At 47.3% G+C, this 22932-nt stretch overlaps 1 protein-coding gene across 1 annotated transcript in view; it reads left to right on the plus strand.

Moving 5' to 3' along the window:
• LOC144828755 (COP9 signalosome complex subunit 5) overlaps window positions 1-22932 on the plus strand; it is a 194641-nt gene that overhangs the window by 138412 nt on the left and 33297 nt on the right. Inside the window, exon 6 of the mRNA XM_078687200.1 lies at window positions 8128-8239. Coding sequence (XP_078543326.1) covers window positions 8128-8239 — 112 coding nt within the window. The remainder of the gene's footprint in view (window positions 1-8127; window positions 8240-22932) is intronic.

Consider the following 22932-nt stretch of genomic DNA (forward strand, 5'->3'; position numbering starts at 1 on the left):
TCATACTTGATAACTCGGAGACTTTATACTGGGACTAAGTGGTTGTGACGCTATTCAAGGCCTTTTCTAAGAGCTATTAGTATTGAAAAAATAAATTAGAATTCCTATGTAATTTATTATTGAAAAAACGTATGTTTGATACTTAAATTCCTCCATAATATTAACAGTATAGGCCCTATTGCCTCCCTTTTCCAATTCATTGTGGACATCCCAAAATGCTTTCACGTCATTGAACATATTAGCATTTAATAACCGATGCCATAGCACTGCTTGATAATGTGATTTCTCCAACCAAACTTTTTGTCTATAAGGTCTTCTCATTGACATCAGTTTAACCTTGGGACCGGGATCAGATGGAGTGGAGAGTTGAGAGTGCATAGGGAGTTGAGAGTGCATAGGGAGTTGAGAGTGCATAGGGAGTGGAGAGTGCATAGGGAGTGGAGAGTGCATAGGGAGTGGAGAGTGCATAGGGAGTGGAGAGTGCATAGGGAGTGCAGAGTGGAGAGTGCATAGGGAGTGCAGAGTGGAGAGTGCATAGGGAGTGCAGAGTGGAGAGTGCAGAGTGGAGAGTGCATAGGGAGTGGAGAGTGGAGAGTGGATAGGGAGTGGAGAGTGGATAGGGAGTGGAGAGGAGAGTGCGTAGGGAGTGGAGAGTGGATAGGGAGTGGAGAGGAGAGTGCGTAGGGAGTGGAGAGGAGAGTGCGTAGGGAGTGGAGAGTGGATAGGGAGTGGAGAGGAGAGTGCGTAGGGAGTGGAGAGTGCGTAGGGAGTGGAGAGTGGAGAGTGCGTAGGGAGTGGAGAGTGGAGAGTGCGTAGGGAGTGGAGAGTGGAGAGTGCATAGGGAGTGGAGAGTGCATAGGGAGTGGAGAGTGCATAGGGAGTGGAGAGTGCATAGGGAGTGAAGAGTGCATAGGGAGTGAAGAGTGCATAGGGAGTGGAGAGTGCATAGGGAGTGCAGAGTGGAGAGTGCATAGGGAGTGGAGAGTGGAGAGTGGATAGGGAGTGGAGAGTGGATAGGGAGTGGAGAGGAGAGTGCGTAGGGAGTGGAGAGTGGATAGGGAGTGGAGAGGAGAGTGCGTAGGGAGTGGATAGGGAGTGGAGAGGAGAGTGCGTAGGGAGTGGAGAGTGGATAGGGAGTGGAGTGGAGAGTGCGTAGGGAGTGGAGAGTGCGTAGGGAGTGGAGAGTGGAGAGTGCGTAGGGAGTGGAGAGTGGAGAGTGCGTAGGGAGTGGAGAGTGCGTAGGGAGTGGAGAGTGGAGAGTGCGTAGGGAGTGGAGAGTGCGTAGGGAGTGGAGAGTGCATAGGGAGTGGATAGTGCATACGGAGTGGAGAGTGGAGAGTGCATAGGGAGTGGATAGTGCATACGGAGTGGAGAGTGGAGAGTGCATAGGGAGTGGATAGTGCATATGGAGTGGAGAGTGCATAGGGAGTGGAGAGTGCATAGGGAATGGAGAGTGCATCCCCTCTACTTCTCTTCTATGGACACTTGTACTTCTTCTACTTCTCCACCAGCACAGTGTGTGTTTCCACTCGCCCGTGGCACTGGAGACTGAAGCACATCCTTCTTAGGGTGAAAACCGTCTTGCTGGTCATTATGGACACTCTTTCCAGTTCTGTACTTTTATGTGATCACACTATGCATTATGGGGGGTGTAGTGTTGCTTTGATTCCATTAGAACACAGCTGAAAACAATGATTTGTAGATAAAAACTCTTGTCCCACTAAATCTTGGAAGTGCTTATTCACACACACATGCATGCACGCACATATGCAAACACACTCTCTCTCCCTCAACAGGTGCACTACCTCCTCACAAGCACGGACACATGTTTGTAAAACAGGTTCTTTAACCCACCATGCCATCCCATAATGCAGTTCGGTTGGCTAGCACACCGTGGCTGACTGAAGATGCGCACTAGGATGGCGCCGGCACTTGACAGCCAGGCACAGAGAGGCGCGTGATTGACAATGGGCGACAAGACGAGCGTGACTGAGAGCAGACGCCAACTGAAATGTCCAACCCTTAAAAAGGAAAGATTTAATGACGGTATTTTTTGTGGAACTGGTGGCTAGCTTCCTGTTTCAAGATGAGTGAGTGAACCATGTCCAAAAAGACTGACACTCCAGTAGGGTAGTGTAGTGCTTTCAGCAAGCGTTGCCTTAATGTGCCACCCCAGCACGATTTAACCCCCTCAGCTGTCAATTGGGCATCTGTCACGTGACACCTGCAGACCAGACTCTGAATTTCTTCAGTGAAATCCAGTAGGGTACAATAGGTCTTACATTTGCAAGAGATTAAGCTGTTGGCAATGTAAATGACAATGCCATTTATCTGTTTTCAAAACCAACACATAAATACAAATATTGTCATTTACAATGCCAATAGCTCTAACTTTGGCAAAGGCGAAACCGTTGCATTGTAAATGCTTGTTATATTATCTTAAGAGTTAAAAGTAAGAGTCCACGCTTCAGGAAACAGGACCTGCTGCCTGTAGGTTATACATTTCGCTGAAGAAAGCGCTCAACACCATAGACATATACATACAGATTGCAACTCCACTCTTCAGACGCCTGCCGGACGCACTCGCACACTTTATGAACACCGGTACGGTTGGAGAGTCCCCGCCACAATCTGGTAGGACAGTTGGTATGGAGGCCCTGGCGACTGACCCTACCACTCCCACCCAGTAATGGCCCCCCAAGCATGTCCTGAGGTGTGAAGATGGTCTTTGAAGGCTGTTTACAGTCTTCCATATGGTTTTCTGGTGTGAGAGCTGGGGACAACTGTTTTGGGGTGCCATAAACTCGCCCGTGAGGTGTGAGCTCCCCCTCCCTGTGGCTTTCTTTCATGGAAAGCTGACCCGCAGAATCCCTCGCCCCGTTCAAAAATATTTCTGCGATTTGTTTTGGTTCTGGCTGGTGGGGCCTCAGCCATAAATGAAAGATAAAGGGAGAGACTGCGGCATGGAGCGCAAGGCAGAGGGGGGCTGTAGAGGGGAGAGAGCACACAAGGGGGGCATGCAGTCAAAGAGAGAGAGAACGGCAGCAGACTCAGGAGAGAGCACGCGCACAGGAGGGTTAGAGGAGAGAGACAGTCAAAGAGAAGCTGAGACAGGCAGTCCCAGAGAGAGGCAAGCCAGGCAGTGGTTAGTGAGAGAGGCAGAGACAGGTAGTGGAGTGAGATAGAAGCATAAAGAGAGGAGCGAGGCCAAGTAGAAAAGACAGGCAGACAGAAGGTCAATGGAAGAAAAAGAGAGACAGGCAGTCAAAGAAAGAAAGCGAGAGCCAAAATGGATCAAGGGAGCAGCAGGGCAGGGGGAGAAAGGAGGGGTGATTTTGCGAGGCTTCTGGCGGGGGGAGAAAGGAGGGGCAGCGGAATGCGTGCGAGGGGAGGAGAAGTGTGGCAGGCAGATGTGCGGCCTGGTGAGGGGGAGGGAATGCGAGCCTGGTGGGGGCAGGCGGATTAGGGAGATGCTCGTGCTTGTGTGGTCATGTGACCCGCTTTGTGGCCACGTGACCTCACATGCACTGTGAAGAAACGCCAGTGGTTTCACTAGCCGATCAAGCACTATAATTCTCCCCCATTTCCCATTGCTTCGCAATGGAAAAGGACGAGACCTAAAAAGGAAAGAAAGCATGGGTAGTGTCTAGTAGAGAAGATGAGGTTTCTCAAGACACCCCTCCTGGTACTGCTAGTGTCAACATGTTTCGACCGACTTACTGTGCCTGAAAAGGTCACCAGTTTTAAATCACATCCTTATCAACTGCATTTTCTGTCGCATCACTAGTTCCAGTCACTTGGTGATATGCACTGTTCTATCACTTTGTATGTTACGTGTATTAAGTGTTGAGTTTTGTGGTCTTACGTTTTGTTACGTTTGATTTATTACTTTATTTCAAATCTCATACGAGATGAAGCCAGAGCTGTTAAAAAGGGGTAGGGGTATAGGGACGTTATGAAACAGACCCTGCTCTTTTCAGGGTCTGTGTTTTATAAGGACTAGATTTTGAGAGCTCAGACCTATTGCTTACAATGTAAATATTAAGTAAATTGAGATTGACTGCTACCGCCTCAATGTGCAACTGAATAATATAGTTGAACCGTGTTGCATAATAGTGATGTGTGCAAGAAAGGATAATGAGATTCTGCGGATATGTGGGTGTAAATATCAGTTCTTCTTTCACGTTTGCAGCCCTTCATAACCCAAAAATTCAGCAGGTCCATAGCTTGAAAATACTTTTTGTGCCATCAGTTAATTATAGAAAGACTTCAGGAGAGGCTCAGGTTTTTTACCTCCCAAAACATTTCATTGTCCTCCCCGATGATAACGTGGCTTGTTTGGCCAGAGGATGCCCTCCTCGTTCTGTTTGCAAAGTAAATCTCTTTAATAATGTTCAGGGCTACCCGTTTTCGTGATGTTTTCAGGACCAGATCAGAGTATAGTAGAACACAGTGCCATATATGTTTACTCCACTTTTTGTTATCCAATTGCCTCCACTATATCAGTTCACTATATCCAATTTCAGGCATGCTGAATAGCAAGGTGGGTATCACCTGTCACTACTAAAGTTGTCATCTTTTGATTCCAGTAGACATCAACACATCCTTTAAGTTTCATTGACTTCTAGGTCAAGTGACTATTAGCCACTGAGAATTAAAAGGTGGCAGGGGTCGTCCCCTTTCACTCTTGTAGAGTAAGTTAGGGCTATAATTCGCTTTTGGATGTATCGCATTGTTTGATGTTTCTGCATTGGTTGAAAGGCTTCCATTGGCCTTCAGGAGTTCCCAAACAGACTACCTTTAACAATCTGGTCTTTACATCCTTATTGTCTCTTTCCTGAACTCTATTTGTTCCTCCAAGTCTTTCACACATTCCTTCCCTCAAACCCTACTTGCCTTCTCTAATGTACTGGTCAGCTGCACTTTGGTTTGGCCCTTCTTGATGACCTTTGGTTTGGTGCTGCCTATTTTCAAGGCGTTAAAAGTAGTAGACCTAGCATACCCACACATGCATACTTTCCTTGATTTTTACAGTAATAGTCTGTATTGCTGCAGGATATTAAATTCGATAATGTAGTAGAATACCCTTTTTCGGTTTGGCAATCTACAGGTCCATCACTGTGTTGCCGGAAACCAGCCTTATGCTCCCTTCAGTCTTATCTTTTTGCCAGCCGTCGCCAGCCGTATTGTTGCCGCCTTTCTTTCCGTGTTGCTTGATGACCTGATTGCTGGTTTCCCCACTTTTCTTCCACCTCGAGGAAGGGTTTTGGAGTTGCAGTCCTCACCCATTTATAGTTGAGATGCCCATCTTTAAGAGTTAACTGTTACCCACGAGCCTTTCCCATCTTCAGTACTTGCAGTGCTAACAGGACCACCACCCAGGCATCCACAGACCAGGTGCTCCCTTTCTGCCAACTTAGTTTCTGCCCAGTGCTCGCCCAGCTGACACCATCTTGAGCGACCACGCACTGCAAAGGAGAGGATTTAATTTCTTCTAATTCTGAGTGCTTACCATTCAGCTCTCCTCACACAGAAACCCTCCAGAGAAGCACAATTGATTTTCTTCCTTAAATGAATCTTATTTCTTCAAACCTGTTACTCTCTTGTATTCGCCCTTGCTCAATGTTTTCCCCATGCCAAATGCAGAAGTCCTCCCGAGTTATTCAAGTGTTAGCGATTCTTATGAAACCCAGGGCAGGTCTCCCATCTGAACAATGTACCTTCTATTTGCAATTTTGCTTATTAATTACTAATGCTCCTGCAGATGGGTTAATTAGGATGGTCAGCTCTTTGCGTTAACCCAATCAAAATGTTTTAATACCTGACCATGCAACCAGACACAACCTTATGCGTCTTCAGAATCCCCTGGCAATAGCTCATGGCCTTTCCGCACCAGGTGCATTGTTTCAAGTTTATTTTGAGGGGACATTCAACTTTCTTGTTTGGGAATACCTCTTTCAGACCCTTCTGAAAAGGAACTGATGAACTTTGCCCCACCTCACCCCGGTATGTCAGAATCTTATATAAGCTATAAATAACTAGGCTGAAAGTGGATGTAGCTTGACCCTCCCTTTACACAATTAGAGGGGGACCCGACAGAGCTGCTCCATCCCACCTTATTTGTTCACCCCTGCCATAATGCTGCTGGCGTAAAGGATCCAATGGGATGTGCTGGTGTAAGATTTAGAGTGGGAGGCAGTCGCAGAATTCTGCTTCTCTTGTACTGGCCCAGACGAACAGGCCAGTGATTGATGAAGACAGTAACATCTTTGGAAGGGTTTCTGCCTGGAAGTCAATTGGGACAAGTCTGTGATCTTCCCAGTGCAGTGTGGGGGCTTGGTAGCATATTGGCAGACCAACTCGAAACAGTTCGTTCTAAGTATCTGGCATGCAAGTAGCCTATGACCAGAGATTGTCTTACAATCGTGGAAAGTGGCAGTAGGGAACTTTTATACAAGCAAAACGTCGTAGTCTGATAACTCCCAAATTGTTATAGAAAAAAGAGGTTGTCAAAAAAACTGCTACTTGCAATAATTGTGAGTTCTTTTCAACGCCCTCACCTTTCTACCTACCAGTACAAGTAACGCTAATATACTTTTGCCATAGCCTGCTATTTCACTGAGTTAACACCTAAACTTAAGATTCTATTTGCATTTGCTCTTTAGCAGTTGTCCTCTTTTGATTGACCCCTTATCATAGCTAGTAAATTGTGATTGAGAAATGTAATGACCTTATAGCAATATGAGATAATGCAATTATTAAAATTAGTTGAGCATTCTTCCAGTCTCCAGTTTACTGTCTGTGTACCTAAACCTATTGGCTTAAAATATTTGCGTATAACGTTTTATTTTATGGTGGTCTTAATTTATTCGCTCCCGTAGTTTAGAGACGCTTAGATACATTTTTCTTTATTTCTCCTTCCCAAAACCTTCTTGTTATGTTCCTTTCTTGAGTCCGAGTGTGTTTATTTGTATCCAGGACATTATTGTTTATGTAGCACAAGCCTTTGGGTTTTCGTAGTCCATTACGGTACACATATGTACCCAGAAATCAATGGCACAGCGGTTTTGCTGGACAAGACTGCGCGGGTAGTTTGCGGAACCAATCACTAGCTGAAAGGATAATGAACAGGAAGTACATAATATATATATAGAAGTATTGATGTTTTTATGTGCCGCAGATAGACAATTGTGTCTTCCGAAGCAAATGGTTGGCCAAATTATAATGAAACTGAACTCCCGACGATAGGTTTGTTGCCCGAGTTGGGTAGTATCTGACTTTAACACCTATTTCTCACCTCTCCCACATGACCAAATGCCCACACAATCGCAGACCGAAATCTTTTCACATTCGCCCCTCACTTCAAAAATCTCACAATAATCTTCAAGAGTATTTGCGGTCTCCTGACTTGACACTTACCCCTCACTGTTCTTGAGGTTGTACTAAATCCACTTAACTGCAGTGTAGTTGGTACAAAATGCAGCACCAAGAATTGTGACCAGACTGTGGTAACAGAATGACATCTCACCCATTCATTTGAAACTTCACAGGCTGCTTGGAGTTGGGAAATATAGGTGATTGCAGATGTTTACTATTGATTGCCTCTGGAGATTCAATCGCTGTTTTAGCGTTACAGGGAAAGGCATAATCACCTAATCGAGCCTTAAGTGACTGGCTTTTAAATCTTTATTTAAAAAAAAAAGGAAATAAACAACCTATACCAGAGTAAGTCGTTTCCTGCTGGTTAAGCTCCCAGAATGGCCATCTTATAATTCTAGGTTATAATAATAAAAATAACAGATCTCTCATTGATCAGCTATACATCTGGGGTGCCACATGTAAAAATACACACGAACCATGGGCAATGAATGTGGATATTTTAAGAACATTCTAAAAATCCCATAACCGCAGTAAGAGAAACTGGTGTATCATTATCATATAGGTGGCGGCTGCATGGACCCAGGTACTCCCTGAGATGGAGAAGTCCTGCTTGGCTGAAAAGCGTGTATTGAGCAAATAAAATAGGAAAACCCACTCCTTTTTCTACCCGATCAGTTGTCATTGACCTTTTCCCCTCAAGAGCAATGAACTGATTGATGACCCATCATCTGCGTTTCTGTTTTTTAGGTATTATGCTTTAGAGGTCACATATTTCAAGTCGTCTTTGGATCGCAAGTTGCTCGAGCTCCTGTGGAACAAGTACTGGGTGAACACGCTCAGCTCCTCTAGCTTGCTCACTGTAAGTACTGTGCAATATTAATGTGGCTTTTATGTACATGTTATTTCTAGGATGGAAATCAGTTATTTCTATTGTTATCTGTCTGTAATGAATTGGCCTCTCAAAGTGTACTCTGTATTCTGATCGACCACTCTCCTCTCCACGTTTGTCTGTCGTGGTAGCAGATTTATGAATTAATATTTAAATCTAATAGAGACCAGTCTTGCATAATTGCTCTTTCCTTTAGTAATGCAGTATAACTACTTGTTAGACCAGTAAAGCCAATACCTTTATTCCTTGATGCTGATATACTGCAGGAGGTTCTATTTTGCTACCCAGACTCACCTAGCACTTGTATTTAAAAACGACTTTTGCCCTAATTTTGGGCAACTACTACTTGCGTTTTGGTTGCACACTCCATAAGTGCATGTGTTTTCCAATTTTCTCTCTCCTGTTCTTTTCTCCACCATTGCTCTCTCTTGCCTGTGTGCTTCCCCGTGTTCCACTTTTCCCTCTTTCGTCTGTTACCCCGTGTTCTGTAACTCGCGTTGGTTCTCACCTGCCTGCCATGTTACTTCTCCTCCCCTAATCCACCCATCATGTTTATTTTTCTTAATAGCACTTTTGTGCTAAGTTTTTTAAAAGTTTTTTTAAAGCATGTTGTGAGAAGTTGGCCTGGTATATGCTGTCGACTAATTAAAGTGGGCACCTTGCACCAGTCCAAACGGGAAACATCCTTTACAACAAAACTTTTACCACGCAGTACCTTTACAACGCAGGTATTACAACGCAAGTCGTTACGACTTGCGCTGGAGGGTGCTGTAGGATAGGGAATAGTTTAATTTACTATCCAACACCTTCCCTACTATCCATGGGGACTGGAGTTGGAATAGTAAATTAAACTATTCACTATCCAGCGCCCCCAACGCAAGTCATTGTACCAACTTGCGTTGTAATACCTGCGTTGTAAAGGAATGCTGGAAAAAGCATGCGTTGTAACGACATACATCCGTCCAAACAACCCTTATTGATGATTAGGTCAAAGACAACTTTTAAAGAAAGCTATCCTGTGGTAGCTGTGGAGAGCAGCCTTCAGGCTAAGTCTTGAAGGAATATAAAGCAGCTTGTTTTACCAGTCTATAACCTCCTAAAAGACCAAATGAAAGGAGAACCACACAAGGAATATACAAAATATATGTATTTATTACTAAACACTCTATACTAACATCTTTATGACATTAGAGAACAAAGCACACAATATTAAATCACTAGAACAACAGTAAATAGCACAGTACACGGTGGGCTTCAGGGGGAGACCAAACCATATACTAAAAAAGTGGTATAACAACCACGACTTGACTAGACACAGTGCCTAGAGCACGTACAATCGCTGAGACCCCAAGGAACCACCCAAGGTAGTGACACAGGGGACCCACTGGGGATGCATGCAGTGTGAGAACACAGGTGCGAGCTCCTTACAACTCTATGGGAAAGTCGCAGTTGGAATTTTAAAGATTAAGGACACTTAGAAGAGGACTTTGAGCAAATCCTTTCAAACTTAGAAGGTTCCAAGGCCAGCACTCATGTGAGCACCGGAGTACTCGTGTTACCTCACCCAGGGAAGCCAGGTGCATAGGTGTATAATGGTGTCAGAAATCTTTGTCGTTTTCAATAGCGTGATGCTGAAAAGTGCTGCTGCCTTGAAGAGGAAAAGTGTCCAGTGTGATTCAAGCCTGGATCGGAGCTGAGAAGAACCTGAAAACAGAGGGGAGTCTAGGTCACTTCTGGGTGACCAGGGGCTCGGTAGACGAATGCCCACCGATGTCGGGTGCCTCAGGTGAGAAGAGATGAAGCTTGACTTTGCAGCCACGGGGACCAGGAGCCGTCAAGGACGATCAAAGTCCGCAGGCAAGCTGTCCCACGAAGGATGTCGAGTGCTAGGGGGGGTCAGTGTCCTGATTGAACACAAACCAGCGTTGGCAACTGCAACTCACGCGGTCATAGGAAAGATGCTTTGGTGAGGACCAGCAAAGTCCTGGTGACTCCCCAAGTGATTGAGAGTCAGGGCACGTCTGGAGCAACCAGGAAAGCCCACTGAAAGTTAAAGTTGCCTTTACAGGGACCCACGGGCCAACGAACCAGGGATCGGGAAGGAACCTCAAGAGGAATCACAAAATACTAGTCCATGGAACACTCGAGGAGTGTAGGCCGGTAATCTTCGGTGGATTCACGGCTCGGGGTCAGGACTATAAGTAGCCCAAAGCACAGCTTCAGGGGTCACCGGAAAGCAGATGCTTCTGCAAATGTACACGGTGCCCAGGGGTTCAGGTTGCACGGTCCACACGAAGGATACAGGTCTCGGGTTTGCGGAGCACACTAGTCTACTTAGGGGACACTTGGAAACCCACCTCCTGTGTTGCAAAAGTCTTAGGAGTCCTCGGGAGCTTCGGAGATGCAAACCGGTCAGATGCGTCTTTGGTGCCTGCTTAGCAGGGGAGTAACTCCTTTACTCCAAGGGAGATTCTTCAGTCATCTAGCACAGTGTAGATCGTCAAAGTACTTGGTTTCTGTAGCAGAGTTTCGTTCAGGTAAATCTAAAGTCCTGTAGTCGGGGGATCCTACTTTTTTTTAGATCCATTTTATTCAGGGGGTTCCTACTTTATACCCAAGGAAGGGGTGGGACAAACTGTGGGTACCCACCTATGGGAGGGTGAGGACAGAGGGGTGGCTACACCCATGTCTTTTGTCCAGTTTTGCGCCAGAGCAGGAGTCTATGGCTCCTGCAACTGGTTTGAGCTGGACTATGCACAGGGACACCAAATGTGCCCCCAAGCAGACATCAAAGCACTCTGAGTGCACCCACCTAGCCCCAATACACTAAAGCCTGTCTGGGAGGTGGTCACACCTTCCTGTGACAGGAAGCCTATTGTCCAACCTTCCCTTGCTGGAGTTTCATCCAGCAGCAGGAGGGAAGACTCGTGTCTGTGGCTGGCAGTATCCATCTTGTGATGCCAGGGTCAAGAAAGCTGGTACCGGGTGTACCGGTGTTGTCATATTTCTCCCTCTAGGAGGGTGGAATCATACCTCGCCCGCCAATTACTGGCAGGGAGGTATGATTCCAAGGTGTTTGACACCAAACACGACATTTTTCCATGCAGCTGTTTTAAAGTTAGCATTTACTGCAAGGTTATAATGCACTTGAGCGTATATGGTTGGCTGCATCACAGAACAACCCCAGAGAATAGGTTCCAAAGGCTGCAGAGGGGCTCTGCTCATGCATGGGCACCCTCTCACATAAAACCCAGCCTTCAGGATTGAAAAGGCCTGCCACAAGGGTGACTGATAGGTTTATATGTGCAGTGATGTAAGGTAGATGTGGTGAACCTATATTTAAGTAAGGGGGTTGCATGCACCACCTTACACAGGTTGCAGTAGCAGATCTATGGTGTCAGTTTGAGTGGTCTCTCAAGGGTGGCTCAATACATGCTGCAGCCCCTGGGATGTCTCTGGGGAACATACGCCCTAGGTACGTAGAGTACCATATACAAGGGACTTATAAGGGTACCTCAGAATCCAATCTGGAGTGTACCTAAAGTACATGCAATCAATTTAGGGAGAAAGCAGATAAACTGGGCTCCTGATTAGCAGGATCCCCGTCCGACTAATCGAAAATAGCAAGACCCAGAAAAAAGTGGGGGTAACCTTGCAGTCAGATTCCCCCTTCCTGCACATGTAAGCTATATTTAATTTCCTGATCTATCCAAAATCAGTCTATAAAAAGGAAAATGAAAACCAGTCATTTTATTGGCAAGTAGATGACTGCTGAAGTCATGCACGCACCTACAAAATGACGCAGTGGCGTGACCTGGTACTTTTCTTTTTCAGCCATGAGTACCATTGAGTTGGGTAACAACATACATTTGTTATACAGCGCCAAGATACCCGCAGTGGTGAACGTGTGCTTTACAAATACACATGTTATGTTTCATTGATGCTGTGAAGTAGAAAAAGCGGAACCCGTAGTAAACTCCATCAGCAGCAAAGTTGGTGAAGTAGGACATTATGCCACATCACCATTTATATTTTTTTTATTCTTTGTTGCTCACAATCTGCAGTTAAGTTCTTTATAGAATTTTGGTGATTCTTTCACGGAAGGGTTGGATGGCCTTCTAGCCTGACTTCCACAGTTTATTCTTGTACTTTACACACTTCGGTTTTCTTCATCCCTACTCAGTTCAGGTTTTGACCTAGCTTTATTATTCATTGGAGTGTATCTGACCATTGTGATGTGACTATCTTGGAGATTCTAGCCTTCAGCAGAAAAGTGCACATGCAGCCCATTGATTCCTTGCACTGTTTTTTCAGCCTTCTGAGCTCTGCCTCCCTCCAGCTCCCCAGTATATTAATCTTAGGAGCAATGACAGTCAAGCAGAAACTGTCACAGCCTATTAATGGAGGCACCCTTGCAGAGGGAAGCTGCTCTAAAGCAGACATAGCAGGCCACTGGTCCCTCTCCTTGTACCCACAGAAACTTTAGCCCTCTTTGCTAGGTACTTAATTATAAAGCATGATACCCATACTTGGCGTTTAACATAGACAAGTTCATGTAGTAACATATGGTTACAAAACCAGTCATGGCTGTGGCAAAAACCATGCTAGGCCCACTGCACAAAGGAGAACTGGTCCCTTAGTATCGGTTTGCATAGGGTTCTTTTTCATACAATGCTTGTACTGCACCTTGCCCTTGGATTAAAAGGCATAATCACATTGTATAGAGTAAAGATGATGCTGGCAAAAAAATAGTTTGATTGCTTATAATCTTTAACTGCCATGCTATGAGTGTGGGTAAGGCCAAGATGGCGGCCATGCTATGAGTGTGGGCAAGGCCAAGATGGCGGCTCGATTGGACATGCTTGCTTGTCGATCCATCCTCACTGCATCTAAAGCACTGTAGCAGAGCTCCATCCACCTAGACTACACCCCCTGGAACAACCCGGGACAGTAGCCGGCTGGTCCGCAGCACGAGGAGACTGGAGAGCCCCAACCGGGACTGGGTGAAGAAGCGGGGCATCTGTGCAAAACTATGGATCGGAGTACTGCGGCCCATGCAGTACACGTTCCCCCGTGCTGCGGCCTTCCCAGCGTTGGATTGCCGGTTGACTGGGCCTGTGTCGCAATGCGGCTGGTTATCAGAGACACGTGCCTGGAGATCCCGAAGACCAGCTGACCATGGTGGGGCCCTAACTGAACACCAAGGCGATCCCGTGAGGGCTGCGTCGGCCGGTAAGGAGAGACTGCGGCGGCACAGGTGGCTCCTGACTGTAGTGCCCTGGGGGGGGGCCAACTCTGGTGTGTGGAGCCCTGCTGAAGACGTTTGCGGCTGCCAGGGGCTCGGCTAGGGGGGCATAGCCGGAGTCTGGAAGCTACGTGGAGGAGGCTCTTCCTAGATTATTATTTATTTTTTTGCAGAGTTTTATATAGCGCGAACTTTAACCAAATGAATCGGTTATCAGAGCGCTTTACATAGCACCAGTTACGTTACATGAGGCTACACATTCATTTTTGTTAGGCACGGGGAGATTAAGTGATTTGCCCAGAATCACAGGATGTTTGGCGTCGTTACCGAGACTCGAACCCAGATCCCCAGGTCCGAGGTCGAGCGCCTTAGCCGTTAGGCCAACTCCTCTCCTCGTAGACTTAAGAGCTCTCCAGTCTATGAGGAATTGCAGCCCGGCCGCCCCTGTCCTCTGATTGTGGTGCCAGACGGGCAGCAGCTTCAAGGATTTTCCCCGCTGGGCAACTAATCTTCCACATTTCACTTGATTGTCGGCAACAATCAGCAGCCTGCACATGCAGTGAGGCCACATACCGGCTTCAGGTGAGTAGACAGCAACACCTAGCCCCGTTGTGAGGTGGGATTGAAGTGGGCTGGGCCTCCTGCCCTGGCAGTCCTGGTTGAGCAGTGGCCCTCTTCCTGGGAGCCAGGCTGGTTGCTGTGAAGGCCGGAAGGCCTGGAAGCAAGAACATTGGGCCTGAGCTGTTGATGAGGCGGAACCAGGGCCTTCTCTACCACTAGCCATAGTGGAGAGGTGCTCAGCATGGTGGGACTGCTTGGCTACCCCAGCGACGTCTGGAGACACGATTGGTAGACATCTGCTGGTCTGACCCCCCCCCCCCCCCTGTTGAGTAGCAGGGGGGATGCAGTGACTGATCAGATTTAACGAGTGGCCCCCAGAGTGGGAGTGATCCGGCGAGGCTTGGCTCCTGAGCTTGAAGAGATGCACTGCTGGGCCCCTGCACCTGTTCCAAAGTCGGTGTTAGTTGAGGGTGGGGGGCCTTTGAATTGACTCTCTTCTTGGAGCTAGCACCTGGGACCCCTCTGCTTCCCCAGGCACAGGACCCACCCTTGGAGCAGTCCTCGACTAAATGACCTCTACAAAGTCCAAGAAGGACCGCACCCTATGAGACCTTCTCCTGAAGACCTCTGGTGAGAAATCTGGGTCAGCTGAGCCGAAACCTGGGGGCAGTGGTGAAGCCCCCGAAATCCCAGTTACCCACAAATTTCTGGAATCCTTATTTGCCTCCCTATGTAAGGATCTGCAAGCAGATTCGAGAGGTATGCAGAGATCTGCATGAGGTAGGGGAGCGGGTGGCGGCCTTGGAGAACAGTGCCACAACCAGAGACTGAGTGTGAGAGGCTTCAGCAGGAAGTAATCAGTCTCCAAGAACAACAGACTGACCTTCAGGCATATGCGGAGGACCTTGACAACTTGTCCAGAAGGAATAACCTTTGTATATGGGGGGGCCCCCAACTGCCTCAGAAGGCTCTGATCTGGAGGAGTATGTTCAGACCTTGTTCCACCAGATTTTGGATTCCCTGGCGGAGGAAGAAATCAAACTTGACTGATTCCACTGAGTGGGGCCACCGTGTGCGGTGAAGCAACTTCCAGCTGACACTATGGTCTGTGTCGTGATTTTAAATCTATTTCAATTTTTTCTAAGGCATATAGACTGTTTCAAGAGTCTTCTCCCTCGGAGTGCTACTGAGTACTGTTCGAAGTGGCCTTGGTGAAGGCTCGGATTGGGTACGCTTAGAACCCCCGCTTGTCTCCCCCTCTAGTAGCAGCTTGGGTGGGTGAAGGGGTTACTTGTTTCCTCTTTTTGTTTTTGTTTCATTACTCTATTCAAATCTGTTTCCCCCATGCTAAGCACTTCAACTGTTGGCAGCAATCCAAAACATTGAATAAACGCAGCCGGTTCAGTTGGGTTGTAGGCAGCATGCTGTGTGCTTTATGTGCAGACTGTTAATAAACAGAATTGATCCTAACTGCCATGCTAATCAATGATTTTTCTTCTGCACAGTCTTAGTAAAGATCTAGAAGTGAGTTTTTCAAAGTTGATTTAAAGCTGGATAAGGAGGAGAGTGTTCGGAGCTGATGTTGAAGAGTTCTTAAGACTCTATGTTACCAGAGAAAGAGCTCTCACCCTTACACTTAAAAACTACAGTGATCAATGCTAGATTTTTAACACTATTTTGTTTTAATAGCAGTCAACCTGTAGTCAGCCCTTGAGCCATACGTCTCCCTAGCATCATAGCGCAAAGCAGGATACATCTCAGTACTTCCCAAACACTCCCTTGCAAGACCAGTTGCCCCCACCCTAAAACACTTTTACTGTCTCACTTGTAGAGGTACTTTCTCATGGGCACTTCCGCCTACAGTTTCTACACCTTTTGAATATCCAAAGCATCAAACTAAAGCTGTAAACTGTTCGATAGTTCTCCACGCCGGTAGAGGGCTCAGGCCCCACTACGGCACTGGAAGCAACATCGTGACCTCACTGGAGCCATAAAGCATCCCAACTGGCTCCCTGACTTCAATTCCCTTTTTTCCCCCCACCATCGACGCAAATCTGGAGCTTAGCTCACCTGAGGCTATTCTCTTTTTTTATATATATTTTTATTGAAGAAAGGCAGGAGGAAACGGTACATAAATCAGGTGTCATACTTAAAGTACAGTACAACATTTGGCAGGTGAATAAGGAAATGCAGAGCAAGCGGTACATGGAAGTAAAAGGAAAAATACCAACAGGATGTAATATGGGAACAGGAGAGTTAATATGGACGATCAGTTCGATAAGCTAAAATCTGCAAAACCCTTCCACCCACGACTCAGGATAATTAGAACTAGAGTAGACACCAAGATGAATGAGGAACACAATCCAGGATATACGACACACCTCCCGCAAAGAAGGAAAGGAAAGAAAAAAAAGGCCATAGAACTAAACAAAGACAAAATAACAAAAAAAAACCACCCTGCAATGGCTACAGCCTTACCCCACTAGCAGCGTGCCTGTCGCCCCAGAACTTGCCCTAAAAGAAGGGAGAAAGAAAGTGGAGGAGGAGAGAACAAACAGGCCCCCGGTCTCCCTTACCCCCCGCCAGAAGCAAACCCCCCCCGATTATAAACAGAACAATATTAAGTAATGATTACGACAGTCGGGGGAGTTTAAAAGAATCACCAGACTCCCACATCAGTATAATCTACAAATCCCGCTTCGAATGAATCCCTTTCGTCAAACCCAGACAATCAAATCAACCTTGGCCACGTCGGCTTTTCGTACGAACCCTCTCTGCTCGGACCGCCATATCAATAAGAAAAGTAAAATGTTCGATAATGTCAAAGTCAATTTGGCCAGAAAGAAGCCACGACATCCATACTCGAAGACCACAAGTCAAACGGAAACAACCGATCACCAAAGATAAGTCCCAGGAGAGAGGTTGCACCAGCAGAGAGGAAAAGGACGATGAATCGCTCCAATAGTCTCTGAAAAATGTGGCTAGGCGTAAAGGAAGATCTCTGTCCAGCTCGAGGGGAGTCAGCATTGAACGTACTGAACTCATGGTAGTCACTGGCTTACTAGCCGTTGCGTGGGGACGGTCAAAAAACTCCAGATCTGGCAGTGGCACGGAGCCCTCAATCACAGGCATAACCTGCTACGTAGGTAACACAGCTTGTTGGAGACATATCGAAAGGCCGGCATCCGGTGTCAAATTGATAGAGTCGGCTGTTTCAATCATTTTCTGGATGATGGCGGTGACCCTCGAGTGGAGCGCTCCAATGGCGGCCATTAAGGTCAGCAACGACGGCGTAGTCTCCACTCGTTCCATCCCCTCTGGCAAATCTGCTGAGCAGGTCTTGAACCCCGGAGGTCGACTACTCCGGGGTAACAGGCACAGGTAGGGCCGAAGGAGATAGTGGGCGCTCTCAGTTTCGCAGTATCGACACCGTCGCCTCCAGCGAGAGCCCAAGCCCATCGACCCAGGGCGGGCAGCAAAGCCTCCGGGCTACGGACCCCCGACCACGGCAACCAGTGCAACACGCCGCTGTGTCCTAGGATTCAACCGACCATCAAATCGCCATTCAAACCAGTCAGGATATACTCCCCATCGGGGGACCGGACACGGCCCAAGACTCGCGGCCGATGTTGTTCACTTCCAGCCCTGATGGATTCAAAATTGAGGCCCCGGCTTTCGCACTGGGTTAGGCCGAGAATTAAACACGGCGTATCTTCCTCATCCGAAAAGATGGAAATCTCGGGATTGCACCTCCAGACTCAGGAACTCTTCAGCTAGACGGGAGTCCGGTGCAGAATCAGGATAAATGTTAGGATTGACGAGCTGCTGGCGGAGGTCGGCGGAGCCGGGAGCTTATGCTGCCATCTTGGTTGCGAGCGTAGCTCCTCCTCCCCTGAGGCTATTCTCAAGATGTTTGTCTGATCTTTACCTAAGCTACTTACAGGTGCAATGCACGGATGTCTCCCCCATAAAATGTCAGGTTTCTTAGCCTTCAAATTTCCATCACAGACTCGCACATCTATTTGTGGTTTCTGGAGTCAGACCACATTAAGGTCCGTACCTCTAGCAAAGTATGCACCCCTAGGCCATAAAGGAGTAAAAGCCAAGCTGTTTAAAACTCTGGCTCGGGATGGTCATGGCCAAATATTAGAAGAGGCCCAGGACAAGTTGCTTGGCGTCACCTCAGTTATCAGTCATCCAGGCGGAAGCACAAGAAGGAGCAGCGCCAAGACTCCTACTAGTGGCCAACTTCAAAATGGAAGTCCCCACATCCTTCCATTAGTCCTCCTCAGGACTCTTCTTTGGCATCAGAGCTGGTTAAGCTTCCTGCAGAGGACCTGGTACCTGTGTCTTATTCATACCCGACGACAGTCACTGACCCGTTGACATCTGCCACACCATCACCTATGCCTCGGCCTGGTATATATTACCCAACTTTCTAGCCCTGTGAATAGACCCGATTTTTGCAGGGCTATGGTGCCTTCTGGAGTGCCTTTGAGACCCATGGGACTCTAGCCCCATTCACTCCTTGCCTTCCACTGCTACCTGTAATGTTCACTTCAACTCCAATGCCGGCTTCAGCTTCGACATCATGACCAACATCTCTTCCGTTCCACATTCCAGCAGCGTCAACCTCAACATTGGTTTAAATTCACTAGCGCTGCTGCTTCCGCAAACCTCGCCACCGGCACCACACCTACTCTCTACCCCAGATCCTTTGCCTCCAATGGAAATGCTTCCCCTGCAACACATATCAAGAGGGAAACCACAGCATCCTATTGAAGATCACTATTCTTTTGGGATTTTGACCCCCTGTAAGAACAGTTATTGATCAGAAAGGTGATGGGATGTCTGGTACCATGGACCCATACTTCATGGCACTCTGGTACGGAAGTGGCCTTGATACTTCACTTTAGTGGGCTCTGCTCCTTGACTGGCCTCTCTTCCCCGGAGGTTTCATCCTACTATGCAGCCTTATGAAAGGTGGCGGAGGCTTTTGACCTTCATCAGAGAATAAAGCCAACCTTCTCACTGAAGTTCTACATCCAACAGCTCACGATACAGAACCTCTATTACCCTTCAATGAAGGTCTCACAAAGTCCCTTCTTGCGGTGTGAGAGAAGCCCACTACGTATGCAATCAACAGAGTGACGGCAAGGAGGTATAGACCAGCTCTCAATGGCCTGGCATTTCTCTCCAGTCGTCCGTTGCTAGAGAGCCTTGTTGCCCAGGCTTTCTGCTCATCCAAACTAGCATCAGGAGCCTTCAGACACCATTCCTTGCCTCTCCCTTCCCTCTCTTCTTCATCCTCTTCTCCAGCAATCGTAGGGAAACAGTGCTACTTTCTCTTATTAAAACACAGGGTGCCTTTCCACATACCTGCAAGGCCATTACTTCAGACCAATGGGTCTTGCAGATTGTGGAAAGCGCTGTATCCTACCCTTTTAGCATCCCCTGCCCCCCAGCAGACCATCTTCTAATCCTTCAGCAGGAGGTAGAAATCTTACTACAAAAAGAGGTGGTTGAGCTGGTGGAAGAGTAGGAGCAGAGCTAGGGTGTGATGTTCCAGGTGATTTCTGGTTCCGAAAAAGGGAGGCAGGCTGTCTGATCCTAGACCTAAGGGTTTTGAATGGTTCCTGTGAAAGAACAGCTTCAAATTGCAATCCCTAGCACAGTTGTTACTTGCACCAGAAGCAGAAGACTGGATGGTGCATGTCCACCTGCAGGACGAGTGTTTTCACATAAAAATTCTGCGGTCGCACAGAAAGTATCTACATTTTACTGTCTGACCAGCACATCACCAGTTTGCAGACCTTCCAGCTTTTTGCCACACAAACCATGGATTCCCACCATGCCCGAAACTTTATATAAAACCAGATGCAAAAACAAAAGAAACTATATCCCCTTTGGTAGTTGTTTAATTGTCTTGCTTCATGAAAATGCTGCCTGGCAAGAAAAGAAAACAAACGCCACAGGGAGACTCGCACTCCTTTGTAGGTCGAAGCCTGCGTTGCAGCGCATGCGCTGCTGCAGGCGAGAGTGCTTGTAAACAAGAAGGGGCATGAAACCACGCCCCTTCTGCCATTGGCCGGCCTCGCGAAACGGAGGCCTGCCATTGGACAATGCCTCTGTTTGGATGATTTGCCCGGCTCTGATCCCGCCTTTTGAGGACTCGGTGACGTGACTTACGGTGTCACAAGCGTATTCTCTGAAATATCGCCATGGCAACCATGAGTCAGGTCACCAGTCCGGGAGGGGCGGGATTCATTATCGCGTTTCCGGCTTTTTTTTTTTGCATTTTTGCAATCATTGCTGCGCGTCCCTCGGCGGTGGAGGATGTAGGGGAGAGGTGGTGCTGGTTACCTTGGGCATCTGTGTTATATTGTCCGCGGACTCCACAACTTCTGTGCAGACTCCCTTTACTTTCATTTCTTGGCAATCAGGGCCTTTGTTTTTGCACGTTCAGATTTCAGCAGTAGTGTTAACCATGGGCATCTGTGTTATGTTGTCCGCGGACTTCACAGCTTTGGTGCAGTCTCTCTATACCTTCGTTTCTTGGTAATCAGGGCCTTTGTTTTGGCGAGTCTAGAGTTCAGCACTATCTTGGGCATCTGTGTTATGTTGTCCGCGGACTCCGCAGCTTCCAGATTGCGGCCTTCGTGGTTCAGCTGTTTGAATGTGTTTCTTGGGTGACCCGATGTACAGTAGCGATCTCTGGGTCGTTGTTGGGCGCTAGCTTATGTAATAACCAGGGCTTTACCCTGGGACCTGTAGTGAAGGTTGTACAACACTTTAAGTCTTATCCTTGAGATTACTGTTGGCAGAGAAAGGCTTCCGTGGCTGCTTACATGTGGTCCTAAACCCTCAGTTCTGCCCCGTCCGGCTCCTGGGCTGAGAAGCCTTGGCATCCCTCAGTGACTGTCAGCGGCCCATTGCATGTGGCATGAGTCCATCTGTGCCGCCATCAGAGCCCGCTACACTTCCACCGGGGGTCACTTTCAGGGGCGAAGAGAGACATATTTGTGTATTTGTAAAGTGCACGTTCTCATTGAAGGGCATCTTGGTGCTGAATAACAGATGTTTATTGTTACCCAGCTCAAAAGTGCCAATTCTATCTACCTCAGAAGGATGAAAGGCTGAGTGGCCCAGCCTAGATTTGAACCTGTGCCCATGAGGTCGAACACAGGCCCCTACAGAGGTCCCATTAGTGCACTGTGCCACCAGACTCAGCAGGACACAGGAGCCGAAGGTTGGTGGACCTGACCGCTGGACTGACTTGGTCAACAGAGGAGAGAGAGCTCAGAGTCCGGTAGGACCCCCTCGGTCAGTTCATTCGGAGAAGAGGATGAGTCTCTCTTGCCTAGTGGGGGCCAGTCTGAGGGGGTGAGTCAAGTCTGCTGCTCTCAGCAGGATCTCAGGTGCGGCTCCATACAGGGAGTAGAGCCACAGTGCACAAGCAGACAGTATACAGCAGACAGGTTTATTTTATTTCATTTATCTCACACCAAGTACCACCTCGTTGATACAGAATAGTCCGGACTTTAAGTGGGCCGGGTCTCACCGGGTCTGAGCACCGGCAGTTTTTTAAAGGGGGTCTCGAAACGGGTCTCTAACGGGCTCTGTTTTGTGATGTAAGCGTGCTGCTCACACTTCTCACTTCTCACTAGTGGAAAAGTAACCGCATGACGTCATGCCAGGTGAGCGTTGTTAGGGGAAAGTAAATCCTTTCAAGTCATTTTCTCTCTAGATTATCCTTCTGTTTTTGAAACTCAGGAGCATGAACATTGTCTGGTGTCACCAGGGCTTTAAGTGGAAGCTTTTTCGATAATATTCAAGTCCTAGTTGCTGCTTATTTATCTCATGCAACTAACAACCACTGACAAAGCCAATAGTCCTGACTTTTTGTAGGTGTGATGTGACTTGTTTTTCTTAAATTCAGGAATGAGGAGGACAGACCTCCAGTAGCCTGGCCTTTGAATGTTTCCTTGCACTGTTGAGTCGGATAGAACAGCAGGTTGCTGTGCAGATGTAGACATTTGAGAATCCTTTTGGTGTTTGTAGCCGATCACACTATACGTCGCTACCAAGCAAAGTTAATTTTCCAGTGTATTCCACGTCAGTAGAATGTGAAAAGGGACAAGGATAATGTTGCATCGCAGCTGCCTTTGGTAGTATTTGTTTTTTCAGAATAGAAATGTCAGCTGCCTACAAACTGATTATTGTATAGCTTTATGAATGTATCATGTGTCTGGCAGTGTCTGTGGAAGGGCTTTAGATGAGGCGGTGCTTCTTTTTAACAACTATATATTTTAGTCTTTGGGTGACATCATGTTCGATGACGTCATTACTGAACTTGTTACTGACAAAGTCTTATCTTTGTCTACCGCTCAGCATTAGTACGATAGTGTGTAAACAAGTAGACAGTCGTGCATTAAAAAATAAGTGCTCGATATTTAAAGCTTAGAGAAAGGAAAAGAGCATATAAACTTCCAGGAGCTCTTTGGTGGTAGCAGCAATTTATTAGTACTCTGGCACTGGTTGGTTTTCATACATATTATTAAGGCCTCTATCACGATTGCAAGTGAGACTCCAATGGGCAAAACAGAAAAGCTGCATCCTTGCATGGGGAAGCAGGCACGGTTTGTATTTAGAACATGTACCAAATAAGCGGTCATGTTAAATCAATTGTAGATCCATCAGTAGTAGTGCAGGCAATTATGATTTCCGAGGAACTTCCTAGCCCACAATCTTGCACAGAACGCAAAGACACATGGTCGGTATTCTCCAACGAAACAAAGGAGGGAACCTGCTGAGCTAGGTAGAGACCTGAAAGACCACACCGTGACCGACCCGGACC

The sequence above is a fragment of the Lissotriton helveticus genome, chromosome 4_1 (assembly GCF_964261635.1).
Source record: "Lissotriton helveticus chromosome 4_1, aLisHel1.1, whole genome shotgun sequence".
Lineage (NCBI taxonomy): Eukaryota > Metazoa > Chordata > Amphibia > Caudata > Salamandridae > Lissotriton > Lissotriton helveticus.